This window comes from Cavia porcellus, unplaced genomic scaffold (assembly GCF_034190915.1).
Source record: "Cavia porcellus strain 051 isolate PalLab524CR breed Dunkin Hartley unplaced genomic scaffold, mCavPor4.1 scaffold_26, whole genome shotgun sequence".
In the NCBI taxonomy this organism is placed as follows: domain Eukaryota; kingdom Metazoa; phylum Chordata; class Mammalia; order Rodentia; family Caviidae; genus Cavia; species Cavia porcellus.
Window position 1 is genome coordinate 21,057,786 of NW_026947509.1, and position 24,375 is coordinate 21,082,160.

The following is a 24,375-nucleotide window of genomic DNA, read 5'->3' on the forward strand; positions in this document are numbered from 1 at the left end:
GACAGCCTCTTTCTGTGGGAAAAGAAATTTGATTCTGGTTTCCTTCCTGCAGCACATTGTCCATCTCTAACCACCTCGATCATTACCATAGGGGACTTGGTTTTGGATTCTGATGAGGAAGAAGATTGCCAGAGAGAAGGAGAGGTGAGTAGGCAGGAACAGAAAACTGGGGAGAAAGATGGGCAGAACAAGACTGAGAAGCCCACAGGCTCCAGAATAAGAAGAACTCCAGAAATCATTTCCAGTGTTAGGACCCCTCCTGCTCCCTTCTCTGCAGGAGTCTCTAGGAAAATATCAGAAGACAAAGTATGATACCCTGATCCCCACCTTCTATGAATACCTCCCCACCTATGGCCGCAGTGCCTTGCCTGCTGCGTCCCATGACTGCACAGATAGCTCTAGAGCCCTGTGATACACTGCAGTGCCCTGTGCCCTCTGCCTGTTTTCTCAGCTCTGCAGGCAGCTTAGTGGTAATGAAGTGGAAGCTCAGCTGTGGGTTGCCTGAATATATTGATAAAAGTGGTGTAATGCTTAATAATTAGATTTTTGGATTTGTCTCAGCACTGTCTTGATGTGAATAACAGTAATTAACCGCCACCAGTAACTTGCTGGTGACGGCTGCTTTTGTGCCCACACCTGCTGCTTCCATGGATCAGCAGAGGTCATTTATTAGAACTGGCCTTATTAGAGCTAAAGGAGCTCCTTGTTCTTTTTCCTTCCTTGGACAGTGTTACTCATAGGTGCCTAGAAAGGTTACCACAGTTACAAGGGGGTTGGTGCTAACCTAACTCTTCCCACCCTGGAGCATTACCTAGATGCCAGCACTGTGCAGAGATCCAGCATGTCTTCACAGTTGTGAGCTCTCTGTTGAGAGTATTTTAATTATGTCAGCATTTCTGAGCTTGAGATACCTGAGAATCTCATTTAATGAAGATATATTAACAAGATATAATTGTATAGATATGTGCCTCCACACCCAGCTAGTCAAAATTTTTAATTTTAAGGCGAACTTTAGAATTCTTTTCCAGGTCTTTTTTAGGTTAACACTCTTGAAAGAATCAAAAGATAGTTTTGTATCTCTTACAAACTTAGGAAACAGTGTTAATGATTACAAATAGGCTTATACTAAAGGTATAAGTGTGTCTTCTGTATACAACCAAATATTTAGTTAAATTCAGTAGATGTAGATACACATTTTAATTTGCATGATTGAATCACATTAATTGTAAGGAGCAGAGATGTCAGGAAGTTCTGATTATTTTGTATGTTTAACATACTGGTGTAATGTATAAAAGAGATCACTTACTGGTTACTGTGTATCAAACCTATGTATTAGCTTTATAAACTGTACATTCGCACAGTACAACTTAGCATGTTTGTTTTATATCAGGCAAAAGACATGGTATTTAGTGTATTAAAGGTGTTATAATTATAGCACTTAGGAGACTGAGGCAGAAGTGCACTCAAACTGCAAGTTTAAGGCCAGCCTAGGCTACATAGTGAATTCAAGACCAACCTGAGCTGTATACTGCGATCTTTCCTTTTGGTCTCAAAAAACCAAAAGGAAAAGAAAAAAGACTTCCATCCCCATAATTTTGTTTATAGGTTTTTTTTTAAACCATGAGAATGTTTATTTTGCAACTGACTTAATTCTTTTTTTAAAATATTTTTTTTCTTTTTATCGGTGGTGGGGATTGACTACTCAGACTACTAAATACGGGCATGCAGAGAAGGGACTTAGTTCTTTGGCCAGAATTTCTGTTTTTACACAGTCACATTTTTTTTTTTTCCTTCTTCAGGTTTTTAATCATTAGAATTTATCAGAAGTTAAAAGAAAAACACTCAGCTGAATAAATAACACATTTAACTTAAAGACTAGGAACTTTTCCAATATTAAGAATTGAAGTAGCAGGGCTGGGGATTTAGGTCAGTGGCATAAGTACCTGCCTGGCAAGCTCAAAGTCATGAGTTCAATCCCTGGTTCCACAAAAAAAAAAGAATTGAAGCAGCTGAGGTCACATTTATTTGTAGGTCTCTAGATACCTCTAGATTTAGTTAGAAAAATATTCCCTATAAACTACCAAACTGTCATCTCAAAACACCCTGAAAGAGCCAGGTGTGGTGGTGCACTCCTGTAATTCCAGCACTCAAGGAGGCTGAGGCAGGCAGATCATTGCAAGTTCAAGACCAGCCTGGGCTACCAAGTTGAGCCCAAGGCCAGCCTGAACTGCATAGCGAGACTGTCTCAAAAAGTCAAAGGAAAAAAACTTGAAATTTATTATAAATTATATCCATATTCAACACCTTTACAATATCCAGAAAAGTAATAGATTTTTACTAATAATCTGATTCAGCAAAGAGAGTTTATATCTCATGGTAATACCTGACACCTTGTTGCCTGTGCAGAAGCCTGCCCTATACTCCCCCTCATAAATTCAGCATTGTTAAAATGACCCTTAGCCAGTAAATCTCAGGCAGAGCTATCATTGAACAAAGAAATTCTACCAAGATTAGCTTTGACTATTCTTTAAATGGGGCGTGGAATTATGATTGCTTAGGCTGCTGCAAAAGCCCCTGGAGTTGGTGTTATCATGTCTGGGTGTGTCTTGTCCTATAGTTTTTATTGACTGCATCCCTAGGTCCAGTGCAGTTAGTTGTTAGCCAGCTTCCGGAATGTCTTAACTGGCAATAATGTCTCTCAATTGCTATCCCCTAGAACTTCATTAAGTATCAGGTCAGCCCAGGCCACCTGGAATGGCTGGCTTCATTTATTCCCTTCTACATTTTCTTTACAAGCATCCCATAGCCTGCTGCTGTTTTTTTTTACACAAATACACGATGAAAAGATTTCTCTCCAGAACTATGTGGTGTTAGCATTGATTAGTAAATTTCATGCTTAGACAGATTGAAAAACTCAGACTGTCCTCACAGCAAGATGTTCACATGTTAAACTAGTGCTAAATGGTGGACCCAGGCATCTCCCTGAGCTGTGTGCTGGAGACTGTGTGGACTCTTCTTGAGGGATCCTCTTGGGTCTGGGACTATCCACAAAGCTTACAGAATCGCAGAGGTGGAAATGACCAGCCCTAACCAAAAGGGTATTAGTCTTCTGTCCAAGGAATGGCATGTATCTCTTCACTCTGTTCTTTCCTTTACTGTGCAGAAGCTTTTTAATTTGATATCCCATATGTTTATTCTCAGTTTCTTGTGCAATTGAGTATCTATTCAGAAAGTCCTTATCTGTGTCTGTGTCTCAACAGTTTTACCCATTTTATCTTCCAGCAGATTGTTTCTGTGCTGATGTTTTGATCTTTGATCCATTTTGGTTTTATTTAAGTAATGATTAGAAATCTAACCAGTTTTCTGCATGTGGATTGCTGATTTTGCCAGTACCATTTGTTTAAGAGGCTAACTTTGTTGTTATAATTTTTACATTTTTATTAGTATGCATTTGTAATAGTGACTGCACTCTTAGAGGAAGTTGGTATATGTTATAACTTATCTTAATTCTTTTCTTTGTCCTCTTCCTTCCCCTCTTCTCCCATTCCCTCCATCTCTTGGTCCTTCTCCTATTTGCAAAAGATCTGTCTCTCTGTCTTCTATTTTGCTCTTTATTTTGGGTTTCTTATTTAAGAACATCATGCATTATTTAAGCTTATGTGTCTGATTTACTTCACTTTGTCTCAGGGTGCTCCATTTTCCTATAAATGATTCAGGTTTTTCCTTTATGGTACAGTATGTACTCAACTGTACATAAATACACATTTTCTTAATCCATTTGTCTATTAATGGCCATATCCAAGATTTGTGCTGCTGTAAATATGGGTATACATGTTTCAGTATAATATGATGTATTTAACTCTTCTTGGAAGTTATAAAGAGGGGGACTAAATGGGTTGAATGAAATTTTTAGTTTTAGTTTTTTGAAAAATTTCTATACTGATTTCCATCATGGTTCTAGTTTACATTCCCACCATTTGTTCGGTGGTTTCATTCAACCCTGATAGTTGTTTTTTTTTTTGGGGGGGGGGTCTAATGTATTTCGGACAGTACAGTATTGTGCCCCCCCCATAAATGTGTTGGTGTTTATCTGATTTTTTTATGTCCCAGTAATGTTTTGTGAGGTTGTACATGCTGATGTTTGGTGCATATATAATTGGCATCTTTTCCTATTGAATTGTTCTTTGGGGCTGAGGATTTAGCTCAGTGGTATAAGCACCTGCCTTGCAAGCAGGCAGTCATGAGTTCGATCTCCAGTACCGATAAAAAGGAAAAAAAAAAAAAAAGAATTGTTCTTTAATAAATATGTGGTGATTTTCTCTGCCTCTTCTGATTCATTCTAGCTTGAAATCTACTTTGTCTGAGAGTAGGCTAGCTACTTCTGCTTTTTTCCAGGTTCCTATTTTATAGAATATTGTTTTCCAATTTTTGATTTTTAATCTGTGAGTTTCTTTTTTGATTAAATGCTGTTTCTTATAAATAGCATATTGTTGGGTTTTGTTTCTTGATCCCTGCTGCCAGTCTGTGTCTTTTGCCTGAATAATTGAAACCATTTACTACTGCTATGGCAAATTAGCGAGAAATTACCCAGAGAAGGCTGAGAATTGACACAAATCTATGCCATGCCAGAAGTTCTTTTTTTCAAATGTATTTATTTCAAAGAAAAAAAAATTAAAAACACATCAGTCAGGATAACAAGGTACATATATTGCACATTGTCATCCCCAAACCCAGAGCACAATTGTCCAAACCATATGAGCACAAATCTTTCTCTTCAATGAACTCAGAGAAATCAAGTAATATAACTATCTTAACATTTTATATATCTATTTATACATATATTGCATATGTTATTTCTTTTAGCTTCTCATTCTAGTGAAACAATAAAAAGTTCACAGGTGTGTCTGATTTACTTCACTAATGAGTAGGCTCTCAAGTTGCATCCATTTTATCTATAAAAGTCTCTATCCTTCTTTATGCCTGAGCTGTACTCCATTGTGTAAAACTATCCTCAGTTGATGGGCATTTAGGTTGTTTCCAAGATCTAACTAATACAAGTTGTGTTGCTATAAACTTGGGTGCGCAATCTCCAGAAGTTTTTAATACCCTCTCAGTAACCATTGCAACCTTATCACTTTTCTTGGAATTTGCAAGTTCCTCACTTAACTATGGCAACCCTATCATTGTACTTTTAAAAAGTCTTATTTGAGTGTTACTGAGTATTACAGGATCTTCCTAAACATCTGGGTGGTTAACCTTTGATGCAAGCAAGGGTTATCTTGACCATCATTTGTCTCTTCTCTTATGGTTTATGACTACAAGGGATGGAGATTCTCAGGAATTAGAAATAGAATTCTCAGGGCTAGGGATTTAGCTCAGCGGCATAAGCAGGCAGTCTCGAGTTCAATCCATGATACCAATAAAAAAAAAAAAGAAAGAAAGAAAGAAATAGAATTCTCCTAAAGAGTAACTACAAACTAAGATGGAGTCTCCATTGCCTCCACATTTCCCCATTCGAGGACATACTTTTTAGGACATGTGTAGTCCTTCATATGGCAATGGTTCATAACTGGACTTGCATGCATCTGTTTTAGTACTGTCATTTGTTCCTGATTTATACTACTTTGGATGCTATCTTTTACCCAGTTGGTTAAAAATGGCCTAAAAGAGCTGGGCATGGTGGCCCACACCTATAATCCCAGGCTGAGGCAGGAGAATCTTTTCAAGTTCAAGACAGCTTGAGCTACAAAGTGAGCTGAAGGCCAGCCTGAATTGCATAGTGAGACCCTGTCTCAAAAAGACTACATAAAACAAAAAAATGGCCCAAAAGTAGGGAACAGGATTATAATTATTATTGGCCCTGCAAGTCCAGTACCTAATGAAGTCAGCCCCTGAGTCTAGTTGAATATCTGTTCATACCAGCTTTCCTACCTACCATTTTGGTAGGCCTTACCCTGATCCTGAGTGCTCTGGTCCAGTTTTTCTAGTGTTTTGTTTGTTTGTTTGTGACCCTGGAGCTGTTTGCCTAAAAACAGTTTTCCCCTCAGGCTGTACATAGTCCTTTTTATTCCATAAAAAGTAGATTGAGTCCTCGTCTGTTTTGCAGAACCAACTCAGCTAGTGAATTCACTTTATTATGTAGCTGTCCAAGCATATTGCAGACTCCTACTACATCCTGTGCTGTAGTTCATGATACCTCTGTAAGTCTTTGGAGACCCAGCTCTGAACTGACTTGTGCTCCTGTAATTAATCCAGTGGATCCGGCTGTGCTTGTCTTTACCGACACGCAAACCACAGAAGCTCATTAGGATCATGTCTCTTTGGGCAGTAACTGCAGGGACTCATTATCTCTGAACTTCCCTCTTGAATTATTCGGATTTGGGGGGACCAGCATTGTCAGGAGGTAGGGACCCATACCTGTAAAGGGTCCAGACATTTAAATCCATTAATACAGAAAAACACAAGTTCCCTTTGGTGCCCAGTATATCGAGTCTTGGGACACAGTGTGGTTACATGTAACATGGTTGTGTCCCTGGCCCACACAGGACCCCTGTCTGTACCCAGTTTCTATAATAAGTAGAGGTAGAGGCTCTCCCTCCTCTGGGGTGCAAGTTGGGTGAGGGCAACTACCTCCCAAAAGCGGGGGGGTCCAGTCCTAAACACATCCAGGGTGTTGTGGCTATTTCCAGGTCTAATAGATGAAGGACATGATGAGTTTCATTGAGCACTGTGTAAATACACGTTTGTGTACTTACCTCTGCAGTGTTAACACGGGTACTCTCAGGCTGAGACATTCTCCTTCAAGGGAACAATGGGCAAAACCTTTGACTTAGAATTGTCTGGGTGATACAATTCTCAGGAGAGTGCAGGAAGAAGGGTGGCTGCCTTTCTTGGAGTTATTCCTATTCTGGATATATAGATGAAGATTCCCGGATCTCTCTATTCTATTTTTCATGTGTACATGTGAACACCCCAAGGGAGTCCCGATGCCCATGTGAGATCATTAATGTCTTTGAGGATTATTCTAATCTGCATAAAAACAGTACTCAGTATGGTAACAAATCTGCTTTTCTCGGGTCAGAGATTTAGCTCAGCAAACATAAGTGCCTGCCTGGCAAGTGCAAGGTTGAGAGTTCAATCCCTGGTACACACACACACAGAAAGAAAATCTGCTTTTCTCTATACACCTGGATAGGTCATTCATTCTGAGCCCACCAGTGCAATTCTGGTTCTTAAGTTTGGTCCTGCCCATCATACCATCCTCCCTGAAATCCTACACTTGCTCATAACCCCAGCATGGGCAGTATGCTTCCCTTTCATTATTAAAATTTCTCCCTTTTTACCTTATGCATAAATGTAGCCCAGAGTTTACTAGGTCTGTATCATTGCTGTGTCTGTTGATTGCCTTTTTCTGAACCTCACACACACAGAAGGGGTGACTTTTATTCTTGTCTTGCCACCAGTGAGGGTTCCAAATTTTACATATAGGGATTACAAATCTGACAGGATAAATGGATTTAGGGAGAAAAATCAACAGATTGCTGGTCATAGGGGAAACACTGTGATGCCCGCTCAGCTTGTTTAATCCCAGTAGTCTTGTGGTCATTCAATCATGTAATTGCAAAAGTGTTCCCCAGACTTACCAGGGATAGCTGTCTTTAGCTGTGAGCTGGTTTCTTCCAAAAGCAGCAGCAGGAGAGCTGGAACCGGCAGCAGCCTGGGTCATGACTCAAGTCCAGCTGTAGTGAGCATCTGTCAGAGTCTTTGGGAGCATCATGGTGAGTAGGTCTCTGATGCAGCTGATAGAGGCCCACTTCTTGACTCAGGAGTGAGGAACCCATGGAGTACAACCTGAAAGGGTATTTTTGGATTTTTGAGGGGGAGAAGGGGTTTGTTTTGGTTTTTATGTCTTTTTTGAGACAGGGTCTCACTATGCAGTTCAGACTGGACTTGAGCTCCCTTTGTAGGTCAGGCTGGTGTCGGACTCCAAACAATACTCCAGCCTGAGCCTCCCAAGTGTCAGAATGCACCACCACGCCCAGCTAACCTGAAAATTTTAAAGCGATTGGGATCATTAACAGGACTTTATCCCCCATCCCCATTTTGGTTGGAGGGGCTCCCCTTTCTGTGCTTTAAGACTTTGTCTTGGTTCAAAACAATGGACCAGGCTGGGGATTTAATCAGCCCCATAAGCGCCTGCTTGGCAAGTGCAGGGTCGTGAGTTTGATCCCCAGTACAAAAAGACCAGATGGTGAATCAGAATTGGATGACATTACAGCAGTCTCCTGGAGGTCCTTTAACATTTACTGACAAGTCCGAAGTCCCAATCTCTTGAAGCCCTTCTAGTGCAGATACAAGCAGAGTCAGTCCATCCCAGTACTGGGTGCACCATGAATGGAGAAGCCACAGGAAGCATTATGACCCAGTTTGCCCCACTCTCTTGTCAAAGCTTTGCCAATTTGGTTTTGTTTTTCATACAACCTGAACTCTGAGATTGATAGGCTGTATGTAGCTTTCATGTAAATTCCAAGGCCTCTGAGAGACCTTTAATTACTCAACACTTTAAAAAGCAAGTCTGTTATCTGGACTCAGTTATGGGGAGCCTGTAAGGAGGTATCATTAACTCCATTAGGGCTTGTAACTACTTCCTTTGATGTCTCAGTCCTAGTAAGGGAGCACCTCCACCCAGCTCAGGACTGGCAAATACTTTTTGTTTCCTCTAGTGGACTTGATTTCAGTAAAGTCTACTGCAACATCTTCAAATGGCAAAGTTCCTTGTCTCTGGACACCCAATTGTAAAGGCTGTGCAACCAGGTTGTTATGGGTGCAGGCTTCACATTGTGAAGCCACCAAAGCTCATAAAGTCTACAGTCAGCACAAATGGTGGCCAAGCAGGCATCTCATAGCAATCTTCCCCATGTGCATGTGGCTGTGTAAGTGCTATATGACATAAAGTCCCAGAGTTTCCAAGAGGAAGACTCCTCCTTCTGGTAAAACTTGTCACCCAGTTTCTCTGTGGCCCTTTGCACTTCAGGCCATGACAGCTCCTTTTTTGAATACTTGAGTGGCTTGAGCAGTGGTACCACCAGGACACAAGCTGTAGGAAATTGTTTTCCAAGAGCAGCCTATTTAGTAGCTAAGTCCCCTGCATGATTTCCCTGGGCTTCTAATGACTCATTTTTCTGTTTTCCTGAGCGATGTATTACAACTACCTTGGAGAGAACCAGATAGCTTGTAACAACTTCAGTATTTCTTGGGAATTTTTAATGTCCCTCCTACTGTTAGTAAGCCTCTCTCCTGGTAGATGACACAGTGCAATTGTAGGATAGCAAATGCATAGTGAGAGGCACAAAGTGAGAGCAATCAGTTCACTGTGCTGAGGTCCCAGGAAGCAAAGCCTCTGACCAAACAGTCTGTTCAAGGGAAGTGACTGCTGTATTTGCCCTCTGAACCCATTGATAACCTTGGTGCTGCTGTCTGCAAATAGGCACAAGTCCAGGACCTGGAGGGATGTCCTGCAGGTTCAGCCAGGTGGAATACACCATCTTGATGGCAAGTGTGCAGTTATGTTTAGATGACTCCAGGTGTGTGGGCACAAGAGTGTGTGTGTACAATGACTTGTACAGTTTTGATAGTCTAAGGTCCTCTTATAGGGTTCCTTGATATTGAGCCAGTCTGGTTTCTGCTATTTACCATCAGGGCCTCCCAACAGGGTTTCCATTGCATGGGGTACAAACACGTTTAATTTCTTCCCCAAAGTGAATTTATCTGTTTCTTTTACTAAAATGGCCATGGTGGTAGTGGAACATAAGAAAGCCATCCAGCCACCACGGAGTCCAGTCTTAGATATGCCACTGCACATTTTCATGGCCTTTCTCATGGAGGAAAAGTTGGAAAAGCTTCGTGATATCAGGCAGTGCCAGAGCAGGGGCACTTATCAGTCTCTCTTTGAAATCCTTAAAAGCTGGCTGGCATTCAGGGCTCTACTCCAGCAAGGGACCGTTTCCCACTCTCAAAGCTTCATGTGGAAGTTTTGCTATTGCTGCAAAATTAAGGTGACAATATCTGGCAGCTTCTAGTTCTTTCAGTTGCTTCCTGGTTACTGATACTTTAAGGCCCTGGATGGCCTGCGTGCATGTAGCTGACAGAATATGTCCCATCATTTAACATAAACCCCCAAAATTCAAGTTTGTATACAAATTTGAGCCTTTTTCTTACTTACTCATACCCCTTATCTTGGAGCAGTCCCTGCAATTTTTTGTCCCCTCCTGACACAGTTTGCATGTTTCAGCAGCTAAAATCAAATCATCTACATAACTGTAACAGATTTCAGGATTTTCCTGGCTAAAAGGAACTAGATCTTTGGATAAAGTATCTGCAAAAATTGGCAGAGAATTCTGAAACCCTTATAACCTTGTCCTGGTTAGTTGACACCTTTATCTCCCCTCAGGTTCCTCCCACTCAAAAGTAAGTATGTCTTGCGACCCCACAGACAAGGAAATACAGAAGAAAGCATCCTTTAGATCTAACACAGTATACGAGGTTCGTGTGGGGGAGGTAAGCAGGATATAGGAGTTTGGAACTGTAGGGTGAAGTCATAAACACATTATTTACAGATCTTAAGTCCTGGACTGTCTTATGTCTTATGCTTAAGTCCATCTGTCCCATGCTTCTGGACAGGCAGAAAAGGTGCATTCCGTGGGGACTGCATTCTCTCAATATTCCCGCTTCCAGTATTCTTTTCACATAGGGTTTAAGTCCCTTTCTTCTTAACCTCCATGGTCATTGGGTACTGCTTCAGCTGGACCAGCTTCATATGTCCTGCTAATTCCATTATCACCAGTGGGCACATGAGCCACCAAACCAGGGGGGGTTGTCCTCTGGCCAAACCAAGGGGAAATGCTGAGTCCAAGAAAGAAGATCAGGGCCTTTGGCTGTCACCCTTTGCTTCTCCAATTCCCAGAGGTGATATTCTTCCTGCATAGGAGAGGTTACTATGAGAACATGATCCTCAGATGAAGGTTCCTCTCTGGTAGTCAAAATGGTTTCTGAAGGGGTAAGGGTGAGGGTACAGCTTGTGAAGATCTTGGCTCAGGAGGGGGGAAGGACAGTTAGACATAAGCACAAAGGAATGACTATTTGCTGTCCAAGCCAAATCTGCCATCACTCACAGAAAAAATAGGTAAAGGTTTGGCCAATCATCCCTTGCATCCCTTGTTTTCCTACTTATGAGTGGGGCTGCCAGCTGAGTAACTACAGCTACATCTGTACCCTTGTCCACCAGGAATTTAACAGGTTTCCCTCCAACATTTACAGTTAACATAAATTCCTTGGGGCTGAGAGACAGGGAACCGTGACTCGGTCAGTCTAAGACTGCCTCTGTATCCATCACTAACATTTCCTTCTTTTTCTTGTAGCAACTTTGGACATTCTCATTTGAGATGCCCTATCTCCTTACAATAGGTACACTGGCTTGGGTCTGAGGGGATGCATCTTGCTCCTTGTTGAGAGCATTTTTCTTCCTTTTTTAAAATCCCTGGTCTCTGCCTGAGCCTCCTTTCTATAAGTGGCTAATATTTTCTGTTCCTCCAGAAGTGTCTATCTTTTATCGTTTCTATTATTACATACTTTCTGAACCACTCTTCAACCAACTGTGCTATGGCCATTTCTGTAGACCCATCTAGTTCTGTAGCTTGCAGCAATTGTCAGCAGCCAACTGAATGACAGAAGGCATGTTTATCATCCTAATGTTCCCCGCTTGCTAGAGGTTGAACAGGGTATGTGTTCAGTAAGCCTCAGGAGGTGCTCAAGGAATGCAGATGGGCTCTCCTTGGTCATCTGACGTACCTCCACTCTGCAAGTTTGTGGAGAGACGGGCAGCTGCAAGAAGCCCTTTTATCATGGCTGCATGATACACATCCAGATTTTGAGCCCCTAGGGCTACATTCAAGTCCCAGTTAGGTGTCTCTCAGGGAATAACATGTTTTACCCTCTCAGCAATTTTCAGCTTAGTCCCTTGCCCTTCTGACCTTATGTAATCCTCAGCAGCTTTCCAGATTCTTTCAGGGACTGAGAGCTGAGGAGGACATCTCAGCTGTCCTGTTGTTGTACTGAGCGCCCCTTGCAGGGTGTAGGACTCAGCACCTAGTTCTGAGGGTTTCTTGTCCTCAAGAGAGAGTCTGCTACTGGCTTCAGGGAGGCTTAGTGGAGACAGCATCCACAGGGTGCAGCTGGCCCTGCGTGGGAAGAACTGGCTGCTCCTGCACTCTAGGGTGCTCAGTATGGAAGAGGTAGTACTGAAGAGGTAAGACAGAGGGGTTCATCCTCCTCAGAAGCTGGGGGAAATACAGGGGATTTTGTGCCAACAGTGTTTTTCTTGAATCATCAGAACCTATTGAGGAAATTCCCAGACATACAATTTGAGCCATAGGGTCAACACGTGAACCACACATAACCAGAAATCAATACACGGAAACTGATCTAGATGCCCTGGGTTCCTGGTGACAACGTTTCATACCCTACTTAGGGGTCAAGTGTCCCCTCTGAAAGCCATGCAACCTTAATAGTAGGCCACTCTGTCTCACAAAAAGCTTGGAGTTTTCCCTTTCTCATCTTAACCCATAATCACTGCCTTTAAACTTGACAAAATTCTTAAGCATACATTTCAGAACAGTCAGTGTTCTGCCAGTTGTGCCCACTGTGACCAGAGTTCAAACAAAACTCACAAAGCCACAGCCTTATCTTGGCAAGTCCTCCCTCCTCCACTCACCCAAGGAAACAAAGTCTGAGACTAGCAAAATGTGAAAAGATGGCAATCTTTGCAATGATCTGCTGCAGGCAAGCTGAGCTCTTCTGAGTTTCCTGGTATAGAACTGCAAGGGGTAGTCCGGGGAGGTAGACCATAGCAAATAAGGGGGATTTCATTCTACCATCTCTTTGAAGGCAAATATTTTTATTACTGTTTTGCTCTATTCTCTAACAGCTTTCTTTTAAACAGCTTTAACGGGTCTGTCCCTGTGCCAGACTTCTGGGGTTTTGACTATGATGTGTTTTGGAGGGGTTCTGTTTTGATCATGGCTGTTTGGGGTTCTATATGCATCACTTATCTATATTTCTTTCCTTATATTGAGAAGCTTTCTCACTGTTACTTCTGTAAATAGGTTTTTTTTATGCCATTTGTGCTGTTGTCTGATTTTTCACTTAACCCAGCCAATCTTAAATTAATCTTCTTTGCCTCATCTGGCAGCTGTTGGATCCGTTTTTCATATTCTCTTGTTGTTTTTAAGGTCTGAATAGCTGATTTCTGACACGAGCCCTGACTTCTAATTCTAATGCTCTGTCCTCACATTGGTCACTTCTGCTTGTACTTTCAAGATAATTTTTTTTTAAGTTCCTGAATTTCTATTTGAAACCTTTCCATGGATTCAAATTCTTTGCTAAACTGGTCATTCATGTTTGTATAATTTTGTTTAGCTCAGCTAGCTTTTTATTAGTGTCTTCTGTAATATCCCTGATTACCTTGTTTATTACATCCATTATCTTTTGAATTATATCTTTTGTGAGCCTACTGGGCACTTTGATTTTTTTTCATCTTACACAATTTTATTTTGAAAAATATCAGAAGTTATCTGGGCAAGGAGAAAGTGTTCTACTTAATCAACTTCTTTGTGTTTTTCTGTATTAAATTATATTTTAGATCACGTATGGAGTACATGCTTATAATAGCAGCACTTGAAAGGCTGAGGCAAGAGGATCATCATGAGTTTGTGGCCAACCTGGGCTATATAATGAATTCAAGTCCAGCCTGTACACAGTGAGACCCTGTCTCTAAAATAAAATAAAATAAATTTTAGAATAAAACATCTAGATGCTGATGTTGTACCAAATATGCAGGTAAGATGATGTAGAGTCACCTTTCACAGTGAATGCATGAGTCCCATAATGAACTGAACTTTCCCTTTCTAGAGCACTAAAACAAAAGCACATCAGGGTGAATGATTTGGGGATGACAGTGCACAATGTATACACCATTGTTGTCCCCAATTGATGTGTTTGGATTTTTTTATTTTTTTCTCTTCAAAATAAAATGAATTAAAAAAATAAGTTTGTAGCACAGTGATGCATATATATATATGTTTTACTCCTGCTGAACACCAAGGGGTCAGATATATTAGTGATGGTAACTAATGAAGATGATGACTATGATGATAATGACGATAAAATAATAAAGAATTCCAACAGAGTTAACTTCTTGGACAGTTAGTTGGTAAGAGGTGAGTTGTTTCTAGTTATAGAGCACCTGACTGTGGTACACTTAGTGATGTTGTCATGGAAACCTGCATGGATGAAGCACAGGTCATTATTGCACGCAGAGAATGTTTGCAGATGTTGGAGTGTTTGCATGATAATCAAGTTATCCACTGAGACATCAAAAGTGATGATGTGCTTTTGGGAATAGAAGGATGGGCTAAATTTACTGATTGGTTTTTGTGTCCAGATAACCCATAAGCAGATCAAATGCAATACCATTGTTGGAACCCCTTACTGGATGGCACCAAAGGTGGTTACCTTGAAAGCGCATGCTTTCTGGGTGCCATTACTATTGAGATGGTCAAAAGAGCCTCGGTGGGCAACCCCACTTTCTGGGCCCCTTCTGTCTCTGTTGGACAGAAACTATCTTTCTCTCAATAAATTCTTCCTATTCTTAATCTCCATTGTTCCTAGAATTCATTCTTCGATTTTAGACAACACAGACTCAGTGTTTCAGACATCTAGCAGTCAGGAGTCATATTTCCCTTGTATTATTTGGATTACTTGGAGAGTCTGTACCATCCTTATATCATATGCTCTATGTCATATGGAGGTCTTCCACAAAGATAACTGGATGGAAGTAAGAGTTTGCTTTTGTTTCATAGATTCTGGATTGTGACTCACTTAAGTAATCAAAAATTTTATGCTTTAAATTTTATTTTATGTCTTTGTCAATTGCTTAGTGTTTTGTTAAAATGATAAATTTAAGTTGAGAACACGGGGAGGCTATGATACTTGTTTAATGGGACAATTTGTTCTTATTTTGTATACACTGCATTTGGATTTAGTTGCTGAATTAACTAGTGTTAGCTGAATTATTAGCTACATGCCTATAATCCCAGCACTCAGGAGGCTGAGTCAGGAAGATGGCCTCAAGCTCATGGCCAGATTGGCCTACATAGTAATCCGTACCAGCCTAAATACATAATGAGACCTTGTCTCCAAAAAATAAATAAAGAAAGAAAAACAAAACAAAACATCTGAATTTACTAGCATTCCTAGCTTGACCTGATTATTATGGTTTGTTATCTCAGACAACAGTGCTAAGGAAAAGTTGTGTTACAGTGACCCCTAGTGGACTTTGACATGAAGTGCTATAAAATGGTCTTTATGAAATCTAGTTTATATTTAGAAACTTCATACCTAATTAATAAATCATGGAACCCCTTCCATCAGTTAAAGGTAGGTAGGTCAGTGGCCATTCTTAAGACTTGGAGGACAATTGGTGGTACACATCTGTAATTCCAGCACTGAGGAGGCTGAGGTAAGAGGATTGCTGTGAGTTCAAGAACAGCCTGGGCTTCAAAGTGAGCTCAAGACCAGCCTAAACTGCATGGTAAGACTTTGTCTCAAAAAGAAAAAAAGACTTGAGCAAGTTTCACTGAGACAAACTGGCTTGACCCTTCCCTACAAGCTGAAGAAAATGTTGAGTCTGTTTTGCCTGTTTCATGTCTGGTCTGATCTCTCGCTGGTGAGGATCTTTGTGATCTTTGTGATCTTTCCCTGCTACTTTGTCCTTTCCTTTTTTGGAGTCATGTAAGGTAGAGAACTCTAAACTTCCACACCTTTTCCTCTAGCCCAACTAAGAACCTTTAAGTTAAGTCATATAAAATGAGTGTTTGCTAACACCAAAGACAGGGAAGTCACCTGAGATGAGGAAGTCATATCCCTTCTCTGGGTCAGATGAGACATTAGAATTTTGCCCATCCAGGAGAACACACAGAGGCAATGCTGTTGGAGACTTTTCTTAAAGCCTTCATTGAGAGCTGTACTACAGATTTGGGCTTTTTCTCTCTCTGCTAGTAAGTTAGTTTTTCTCCAACTCCTCAGGACTTTAAAACCACCTTGTCCTCAGACTGCCCCTCCCTCCAGAAAGGCCGAGGCATCTTGCAACAACTGTTTGTCTTTCACCAAGGAAAGAAGCCATCAAGAGAATGATTTACAAAAAAAAAAAAAAAAAAAAAAAAAATGGGGCTGAGGATTTAGCTCAGCGGCATAAGTGCCTGCCTTGCAAGCAGGCAGTCGTGAGTTCGATTCCTGGTACCAATAAAAAGGAAAAAGACCAAAAAAAATGATTTACATTTATGCCTTGCGTGTACTAAGAGTAAAAAAGATTTTATCCATTCTACTCTTTCATTTGCATGTAGAAAACTGATACAGCTGGGTGTGATACACCTGTAATCCTATTACTTGGGAGGCAAAGGCAGGAGAATTGTGAGTTTGAGGTCATCCTGGGCTATGTAATGAGTTCGAAGCCAGTCTGACCAGCATCATGCAACCCTGTCTCAAAAAACAAAAAAACCAACCCCAATACATTTGGCTTTACTAACATATGAACTGTGGCTGCTAGATGATGATATAAGTGTAACTTGTGAGCTTCACAAACATATAAATTTTAAAATGGACTTGAAAAAGCATAACCTTGTCTTGCTGCTAAGAAAGGTTGCCTACGTGGTTAGAGAGATGACACAAATGCCTTAGAGGCTTCTTTACCCTAGAACTTAGGGCACAATTTCTCCAACCTATTTACCTTATCTCTAAAAGTGGTCTCTTTTGTGGGATATGAAAGTACTGACCTTTGATCTGTTCAACTGTCTGTCTTGCTCTCTCTCGAATCAGAAAGCAGTGCTAAGCAATGCTTCCTTCTTTAAACATGACTATTACAGCTGAACTCAATTACAACTTGTTTGTTTTGTTTTGTTTTTTTCTTTAGTTTTAAATTTTTTCTTCTTTTCTTTTTATCCTTGAAATAAAATGGATTTGGAAAAAATATGTAATTTGTTTTAAAAACACATACCAGAGTTAGCAATTTGAGTTCCCAGGGATGATGTGGTCATGCACTGCCTAAGGATATCTAATCCAGCAACTATATATCTTCTACGTATCTCCTGTCCTTTGTCTTTCAGACAGCAGACACTTACTCTGGAGTGAGTCACCTTGGGGACACCTTGGAGATATAGAAATCAAGTAGAAATTTAAAGGGCTACCAATTCTTTCTTTGTATTCTCAGATGTGAAAGCTGATGACAAAATCTCTAACTCCTTTGGAATATATTCTTAGTCACTAGGAAATGTTCAACCCTTATGTGTTAAGAGAAGAACTACAGTATTTTTCTGTACCTGCACACGGCCTACCTACTCCCTAGAACCAAAATAAAATACAGCGGGAAATTTTAATTATGATACTGTGTTACAACTCGAATTGTAAGAAAAAGTGGTCAGATTTACCTTATGTTTAGATTTTCTTTGCATTAAGAAAAAATATTTGTGTTCAAACCAAATGTACAACACAAGAAAACCAGATACTTAGTCCTTAAGGCATCCAGTATTACTGAATCTAAGGACAATGTTTCCAAGGTGTAGGAAACCACTCAGACTGTTTCAAAGCTCAGGAGCATCTAAGAACGTTTAAATATGTGACCCCACTTCAGTGAAAGAGCATAGCAGGATAGTTATGTAACCATGACTTAACAATGAACAATTACACATGTGCCAATGAGGATAGTATGTAAGAATCTAAATATGTGATAACAACATGTATAAGACTCGTACAATAAAGACACAGGCTGCTCTTGTGCAAAAGCACAAGAGTGCAAAAGCACTCTTAATCCACTAAGCAACTACTGCTGCTGTGTTGCTGATAGCTGACTGCTTTCTTTGGGGATCTCACACATGAATTTACTTCTTCATCCTTCTCAACCCCAATACAAGTCAACTTTAATACAAGCCTTGCCTACCATTACTGAGTCTGAGGCTTCCCCTATTCGTTCTTTGGGTCCTTGAGGGTGGAGTTTCTAGGCCAGCTACAACTAAAGTCTCCATGAGGCTGTATCCATCCTTAGCTGAATTTTTTCAAGCTCCTCAAGGGCAGTATCCTCTAAAGGAAGTAATGAGTAATTTGGAACTACCTACATTCATGAATCCTTTTCTCTCAGTAACCTAAAACAAATCAAGCAAGAGCTAGGAAAGTTCTCAGGTGACCCTTATAAGTACATTGTGCTCTTTAGAGAATTTACTCAGGCCTATAAACTAGATCAGGGAAATGTAATCAAACATTGATTTAAATCAAACATTGACTTCTAATGAAAGACAATTGGTACAGACTTTAATCTGTGAGTTTCTTAACTGTATTATGGATACCCAGGGATATAATTTTCAGAATGGGTTTAAGCAGAGCCTTTATAACACTGCTGCAGGGGGAAATTATCCGGTGATTGGATAGAGAACCCAAAATGTCCCAAAGACCTCCTAGTGCTGCGGCCAAAATTTTTTTTAACTATTACCTGTCTCTGTCTGTCCCTGGAGGTGATAGATATCTTTAGAACTTTTTGATTAAAAGTCATTTATTAGAAAGTAAACACTAAACAATATAACTAAAATGTTCTCATTTTCTCTCTCTCTTTTAAAAGGTTAAAAGCAGCCTTTCAGGTTCTTTGATTATTGGTTTAATTTTCTGCTTGGCAGTTCAGTTGCAGTTAATCATAGCTTTTGTCTCTGGAGGCATGTTTTGTTAAGGATTAGAGACACCCTGGGAAAGCTCTTGATCTTAATTGTGTTTCTGCAGTTGAGTTGGCTAGAATTTAGTTCTTGTGCCATACTCAGAGTCATTCTTCTCTCCCTTCTTCACTACCTTGCCTGAGAAATAACAGTTCACAACAGTGTTTGGTCCAGGGTAACTCTCTTCTTCATGTCTGCTGGATTTTAGGACCAAGCTTCCAGAATGGTGAGTTTAGTCCCTGGGACATTTGCAGAGTAAAACTGACTTTTAACTATCTCTGGGCTATATTCTAAAAAATTGGTCTATATTTAATCCAGAACCTTCAAAGAATAAATGTAACGTTTTGGTCTAAGTTTATCTGCCTTTCAGTCCTTACGCAGTGTTTGAGATTAACTCCTCTTGCCTCTTCCCTCAAGAATGATGCTGACTGTCTTTTATAGCACAGGGCAGACGGACCAACTTTTATGACCCAGATAAGTTCATTGATAGAACAAAATATTCCTAGGAAAACTTACGAGTCTAACTACAGTTTAACTTTTACTAGCCCCCCCCCAGCCATCTGACTATCAAACCAACAATGAGAAGCCTGTATAGCAGGATATTCCAATCAGATAAGCCATCAGCCTAGGGCCTGTGTTAAAAACTGTCTTTGCTTTCGTAGGTATAAAATGTTTCTGTTCTTTCTGATTCTTATTACAAGAGATCTTTGTAACTTGATGTACAAAAAAATTCTAGAAGTGTATTCATAGTAATTTAAAGCTGTAAAAGAGTTATTATAATTCAACTTGGCCAAATATATCCTAGTGCACTCTTGTTTTATAAACAAATTGTCTTATGCATGTTTGTCCATCTGTCTGTCCAATCTGTAACCAGTGCCTATACTTCCAGCTGTTTTGTTTGAGGTACGTGATTTTTTTTTTTGCCTTCCGGATTTTTAAAGTATTTGTCAGTAATTTAAATTGGCTTGAAAATAAATGCCATTAGAGTTAAAGACATGCTTCCACCCAATTTGCCAGCTAAGGAAAGTGATGTCAAGACTAGTTTTACAAATGCAATACATATTGTTGTCTGTGTACTATAACTCAGAAATCTTTCATTATTAAAGAATAATGTGTTAATCATTAAGATTTAGTTCTCACAGGTCATCAAAAATTTGTTAAGATAATTAATTTGGGACACTTTAGTCTTAAGAAGTTGCTGGATAGGATTGTCCTTAGTGAATAAAGGAGTGGCTACCTAGAAATATTTTCTTCCAGGCTTTTTTCACCAATGGAATCCCAATAGTTTCCATATTCTAAAGAGAGACACACCCCAATAAACATTGCCAAACATATTACTGTGATATGTTTACACTAGTCATCATCAAAAGGCTAAGTTTTCTGTGGTTAAAAACAAAGAAATTTCATTAAAAGATGTTCTTGATGTAAAACTAAATTGACAAAAAAAGGACTTCTCTCATTATTGCTAATTTCATAGTATACTAACTGTATTCATGCCTTCTGGGTGTACAAGTCTTCTAAGATATAAAACCAGGATTGTTTATAGTGATAACTGTTGGGAGCCGCAGCCCCGAGCCCGGTCGCCTCACTTGGCGGACGTGAGGCCTGTAGTAAAGAGTGAGGCCTGAGGTAGATTACCCCTCCCATCGAATATGTTAGTTTCCTGCTTACCGCGTAAACAACCCGCTCAACAATATAGTCTGCCTGGCAACTGATGATGTTAGCCAATCAGCTTGCCTTGCTTACTTTAACATGATTGGACACTGTACCCGTATATATACCGGTGCCACCCCTGGGCGGAAGTAGAAGCCAGGTAGAAGCCCGGAAGTAGAAGCCCAAAAGGAGCCGCGGAGAGCGGACCGGTAGAGGCTTTGGGGCAGACTGAAGCACAAAAGGAGCCGCGGGGAGCGGACCAAAGGAGGCTTCAGCTGGGAGAACCCAGGGCAGGCTGTACGGAGAAGGAAAATAAAAAGAAAAGGTTGTCCACTACCAGACTTTGTCGTGTGTCCTTCCTGCCGGCCGGGAGCGGACATCGACATTTGGTGGCCCGCCCGGGGACTGATCACCCCCGAGACGTGAAGTGGACAACGCTCCAGTACAGAGCTGCGAGACAGGTGAGTTGGGGATAAGCCTGGGCTCTGGGTGGCGCGCACCTACAGGGCTTTTAGACTCCCCTCAGGCTCACGCGTAAGTGGCGGATTCCTTGGGCCTCACGCGGTGAGTAACATATTAAAAAATGGGAAACATGCTAGGTAGCAACACTAAGAGCGAGGGTGGTTGTGGAGAAAGCTCTCAAGAGCTTACAAAAGTACGCAGGGTATCTGAGCAGGCCCAGTCAGGGAGCTCCCGAGAGGTGTCTGTCAAGGGGAACAAGGATGCTAAGGAGGAGGACGGGGCTCTAGCCTCGGAGTCGTCTGACTCCGAGGACGAGGGAAAGTTGAATGGCAGGGAGGCCAAAGAGACCAGCTGTCAGGAGCCTAAGTCGCTCAATAAGGAGTCGCAGGGTTCTTTTCCAGCGTTGCCCCGCGAATTGCGCTCTGCTCAACCTGGTCTGCGGAGGAGTAGAGAGCTCCTGAGTGCGCCCCGGCGCGAGAGGGAGGCGAAGCCTTCCGCCCCACCTTGGGGGCCGTTTCCGGAGGCGGTCCCTCGCCACGAGGCGGCCGCCTGGGAGCTCCCTCCCCTTTCGCCAGAACAGGAAGTGATGCACGGGCCCCCATTTTCCGCCCAATCACGGCCGCTGTCTTATGCTCCGCCGCCGGCGGGTCGGTATTTTTACAGGCGGCTTTGGCAGGGGGGACGCTTGTCTCATGAGGTACATCCACCTGGGATAGATAGTGGCCCCTACGAGATATTTCCTGTACAAGTAGCTATGGGCCAGGGACGCAATGTATGGGAGCCTTTTGAGATAAAGCAGATTAGAGAACTTAAAAATGCAGTTACAACCTTTGGGCCGACTGCGCCTTACACCATTGCCATGCTGGAGAATCTGTCTTCTGGGCCCCTCACCCCCGCGGACTGGATTCAGCTGGCAAAGGCGTGTCTGCCCTCGGGTAGTTACACAGAGTTCTCTGCCGAGCAGGCTGAGAAAAACGCCGGTCGAGGAAATGAGGGCTGGGGATTTAGCTTAGCGGCATAAGTGCCTGCCTTGTAAGCAGGCAATCGCCAGTTCGATCCCTGGTACCAATTAAAAAAAAAAAAAAAAAAAAAAGATAAAAATAAAAAATAAAAAATAAAAAACAAAAAGGGGGAGTAAGCCAAGGCCTGCCTCCAAAGGCGCGGTTATCTATGACAGGACAATGGATGGGCCCGGATCCAGTGGTCAGCTGGAACCGAGGCGCGGTTTGTGTTTTCCCACAGGAATCGGGACGAGAACCACTGTGGATACCGGAGAGACTGACACGGACAACAAAGCCCTCGACTAAAGATCAGACCTGCCCTACTGGAGATCCATCACAGACCAACCAACAAGATGAATAGAAATAGCGGTAGCCCGAAATGGACAAGAAGATCCTCAGGCATATGCATGGCTCGCTCGCCTAGCCTACGACCGAGTCTAGGGACGGTGAGCTTCCCACACTCCTCCTCTAAAAAATTATGATATAGCAGGGTAGATGAGTCAATGACGGGTAAGAGCGTGCCTCCCCAGCACGACTCGACCTAAGCCAGGCCCTACCCCATCCTGCACGTAAGCCGCTGGACTGTTAGATGCTGCCCAGGTCTAAATTTCTCTCCGAGGGGATTTCTTTACGGAGAGGAAATGAGTGCAAGCTTGTGTGCATCCAGGTTCCGTCCAGTTTGTGCCTGGCCCTAGAAAAAGGACGAGGGCCTCAGGGCCTTGGCAGACCATGGGACGGCCGACCAGGGTCTAAGCCAAGGACCTACGGTGGGCCTACACATAGGGCATAAGCCTCTGCACCCAGTCCAGGAAGGGCTACGATGCGCACATTCATAAAAAATAAAAAAGGGGGAGATGTTGGGAGCCGCAGCCCCGAGCCCGGTCGCCTCACTTGGCGGACGTGAGGCCTGTAGTAAAGAGTGAGGCCTGAGGTAGATTACCCCTCCCATCGAATATGTTAGTTTCCTGCTTACCGCGTAAACAACCCGCTCAACAATATAGTCTGCCTGGCAACTGATGATGTTAGCCAATCAGCTTGCCTTGCTTACTTTAACATGATTGGACACTGTACCCGTATATATACCGGTGCCACCCCTGGGCGGAAGTAGAAGCCAGGTAGAAGCCCGGAAGTAGAAGCCCAAAAGGAGCCGCGGAGAGCGGACCGGTAGAGGCTTTGGGGCAGACTGAAGCACAAAAGGAGCCGCGGGGAGCGGACCAAAGGAGGCTTCAGCTGGGAGAACCCAGGGCAGGCTGTACGGAGAAGGAAAATAAAAAGAAAAGGTTGTCCACTACCAGACTTTGTCGTGTGTCCTTCCTGCCGGCCGGGAGCGGACATCGACAGATAACCTCTTTTAGACTAAGACAACCGTCTTTCTCTTGCATTCCAGCTATATGTTATAAGATATACATGTTCAACCAGCATGAGATCACCAAATAATAGCTTTTTTAAAAAATAAACTTATGCAATGTGTACATTATATGTGTCAAGCTTAGAGATACTAGGGTACCTACCTGTCTGAACAATGTCATACACTAAGATTAAAGGCTAGACATTATACACTTCTAAGATACATCTATAGGCTATAGGCTAGAACATTCTCCTTAGATGATATCCTATTAAAGAATAAAAAATTAAGTGAAAGTTTTCTTTGTGTCACTTAATATTTTGTGCTCAGATGGAAAAGTTGACTAAATGATCTATTCTCTGTTAAGACAGACATTTAAATGGGTTACAAAATAACATCGTCATGCTTGTCATGCTAAAATATTGTTTGGCTTTTTTCTCTGTAAACTATATAACTGTTGTCTGTTTACATTCTTCAGGGATGTAGCTACAAAACAACTGTAGTTCATAGGAAATAACAGTTTTTTGGCTATACTTTATATTTTAAAGTGCTTGATATCCAGATAAAAATATGATAGAATCTATTACTCCCACTACAATACTAATGTCACTGATCTTTCTCTTCTGGATGTTCGACAACTAAAGTTTAGAGACTGGAACTAAAACAGGCTAAGAGGACAGCCAATATTTGGGTTCTTGCCCTCCAAAGACAATGACAAACACGAGGGAACCTTGTCCACAAGCTCCTACAATTTTGGTGAAGTCACCAAATCTCCTGAGCAGAGAGATTACTGAACCCCAGAGTACAAGAATCAGCAAGCAGGGATTTAGCTCATCAGCATAAGCGCCTGCCAGGCAAACCCAAGGTCATGAGTTAGATTTCTGGTACCAAAAAAAAAGAATCAACAAGCATACACTGTACCAAAGGAGAATCAGGAAGAGGAAAGTTTCCCATGCTTTCACAGAAAGAAATATGGACTAGCAAGACTATGACCCATTCTCACAGGTAACACTGACAGAGAAACTAAGAGGTTCTATACATAACTCTATAGAAATACCTGAGGATAGGAATTTAGCTCAGCAACACAAGTGCCTACCTAACAAGCATG

At 41.7% G+C, this 24,375-nt stretch overlaps 1 protein-coding gene across 11 annotated transcripts in view; it reads left to right on the forward strand.

Annotated features, from left to right (window-relative positions):
• LOC100735848 (TERF1-interacting nuclear factor 2) overlaps positions 1–24,375 on the forward strand; it is a 31,224-nt gene that overhangs the window by 2,121 nt on the left and 4,728 nt on the right. For 3 of the 11 annotated variants that reach the window (XM_013157523.3, XM_013157515.3, XM_005005612.4), the window contains exon 8: positions 53–23,213. In XM_013157523.3, coding sequence (XP_013012977.1) covers positions 53–312 — 260 coding nt within the window. In that variant the 3' untranslated portion in view covers positions 313–23,213. Of the gene's footprint in view, positions 1–52; positions 23,214–24,375 lie in introns of those variants that run through there. The other 8 variants (XM_063236859.1, XM_013157518.3, XM_013157519.3 and 5 more) reach the window with 8 other exon arrangements.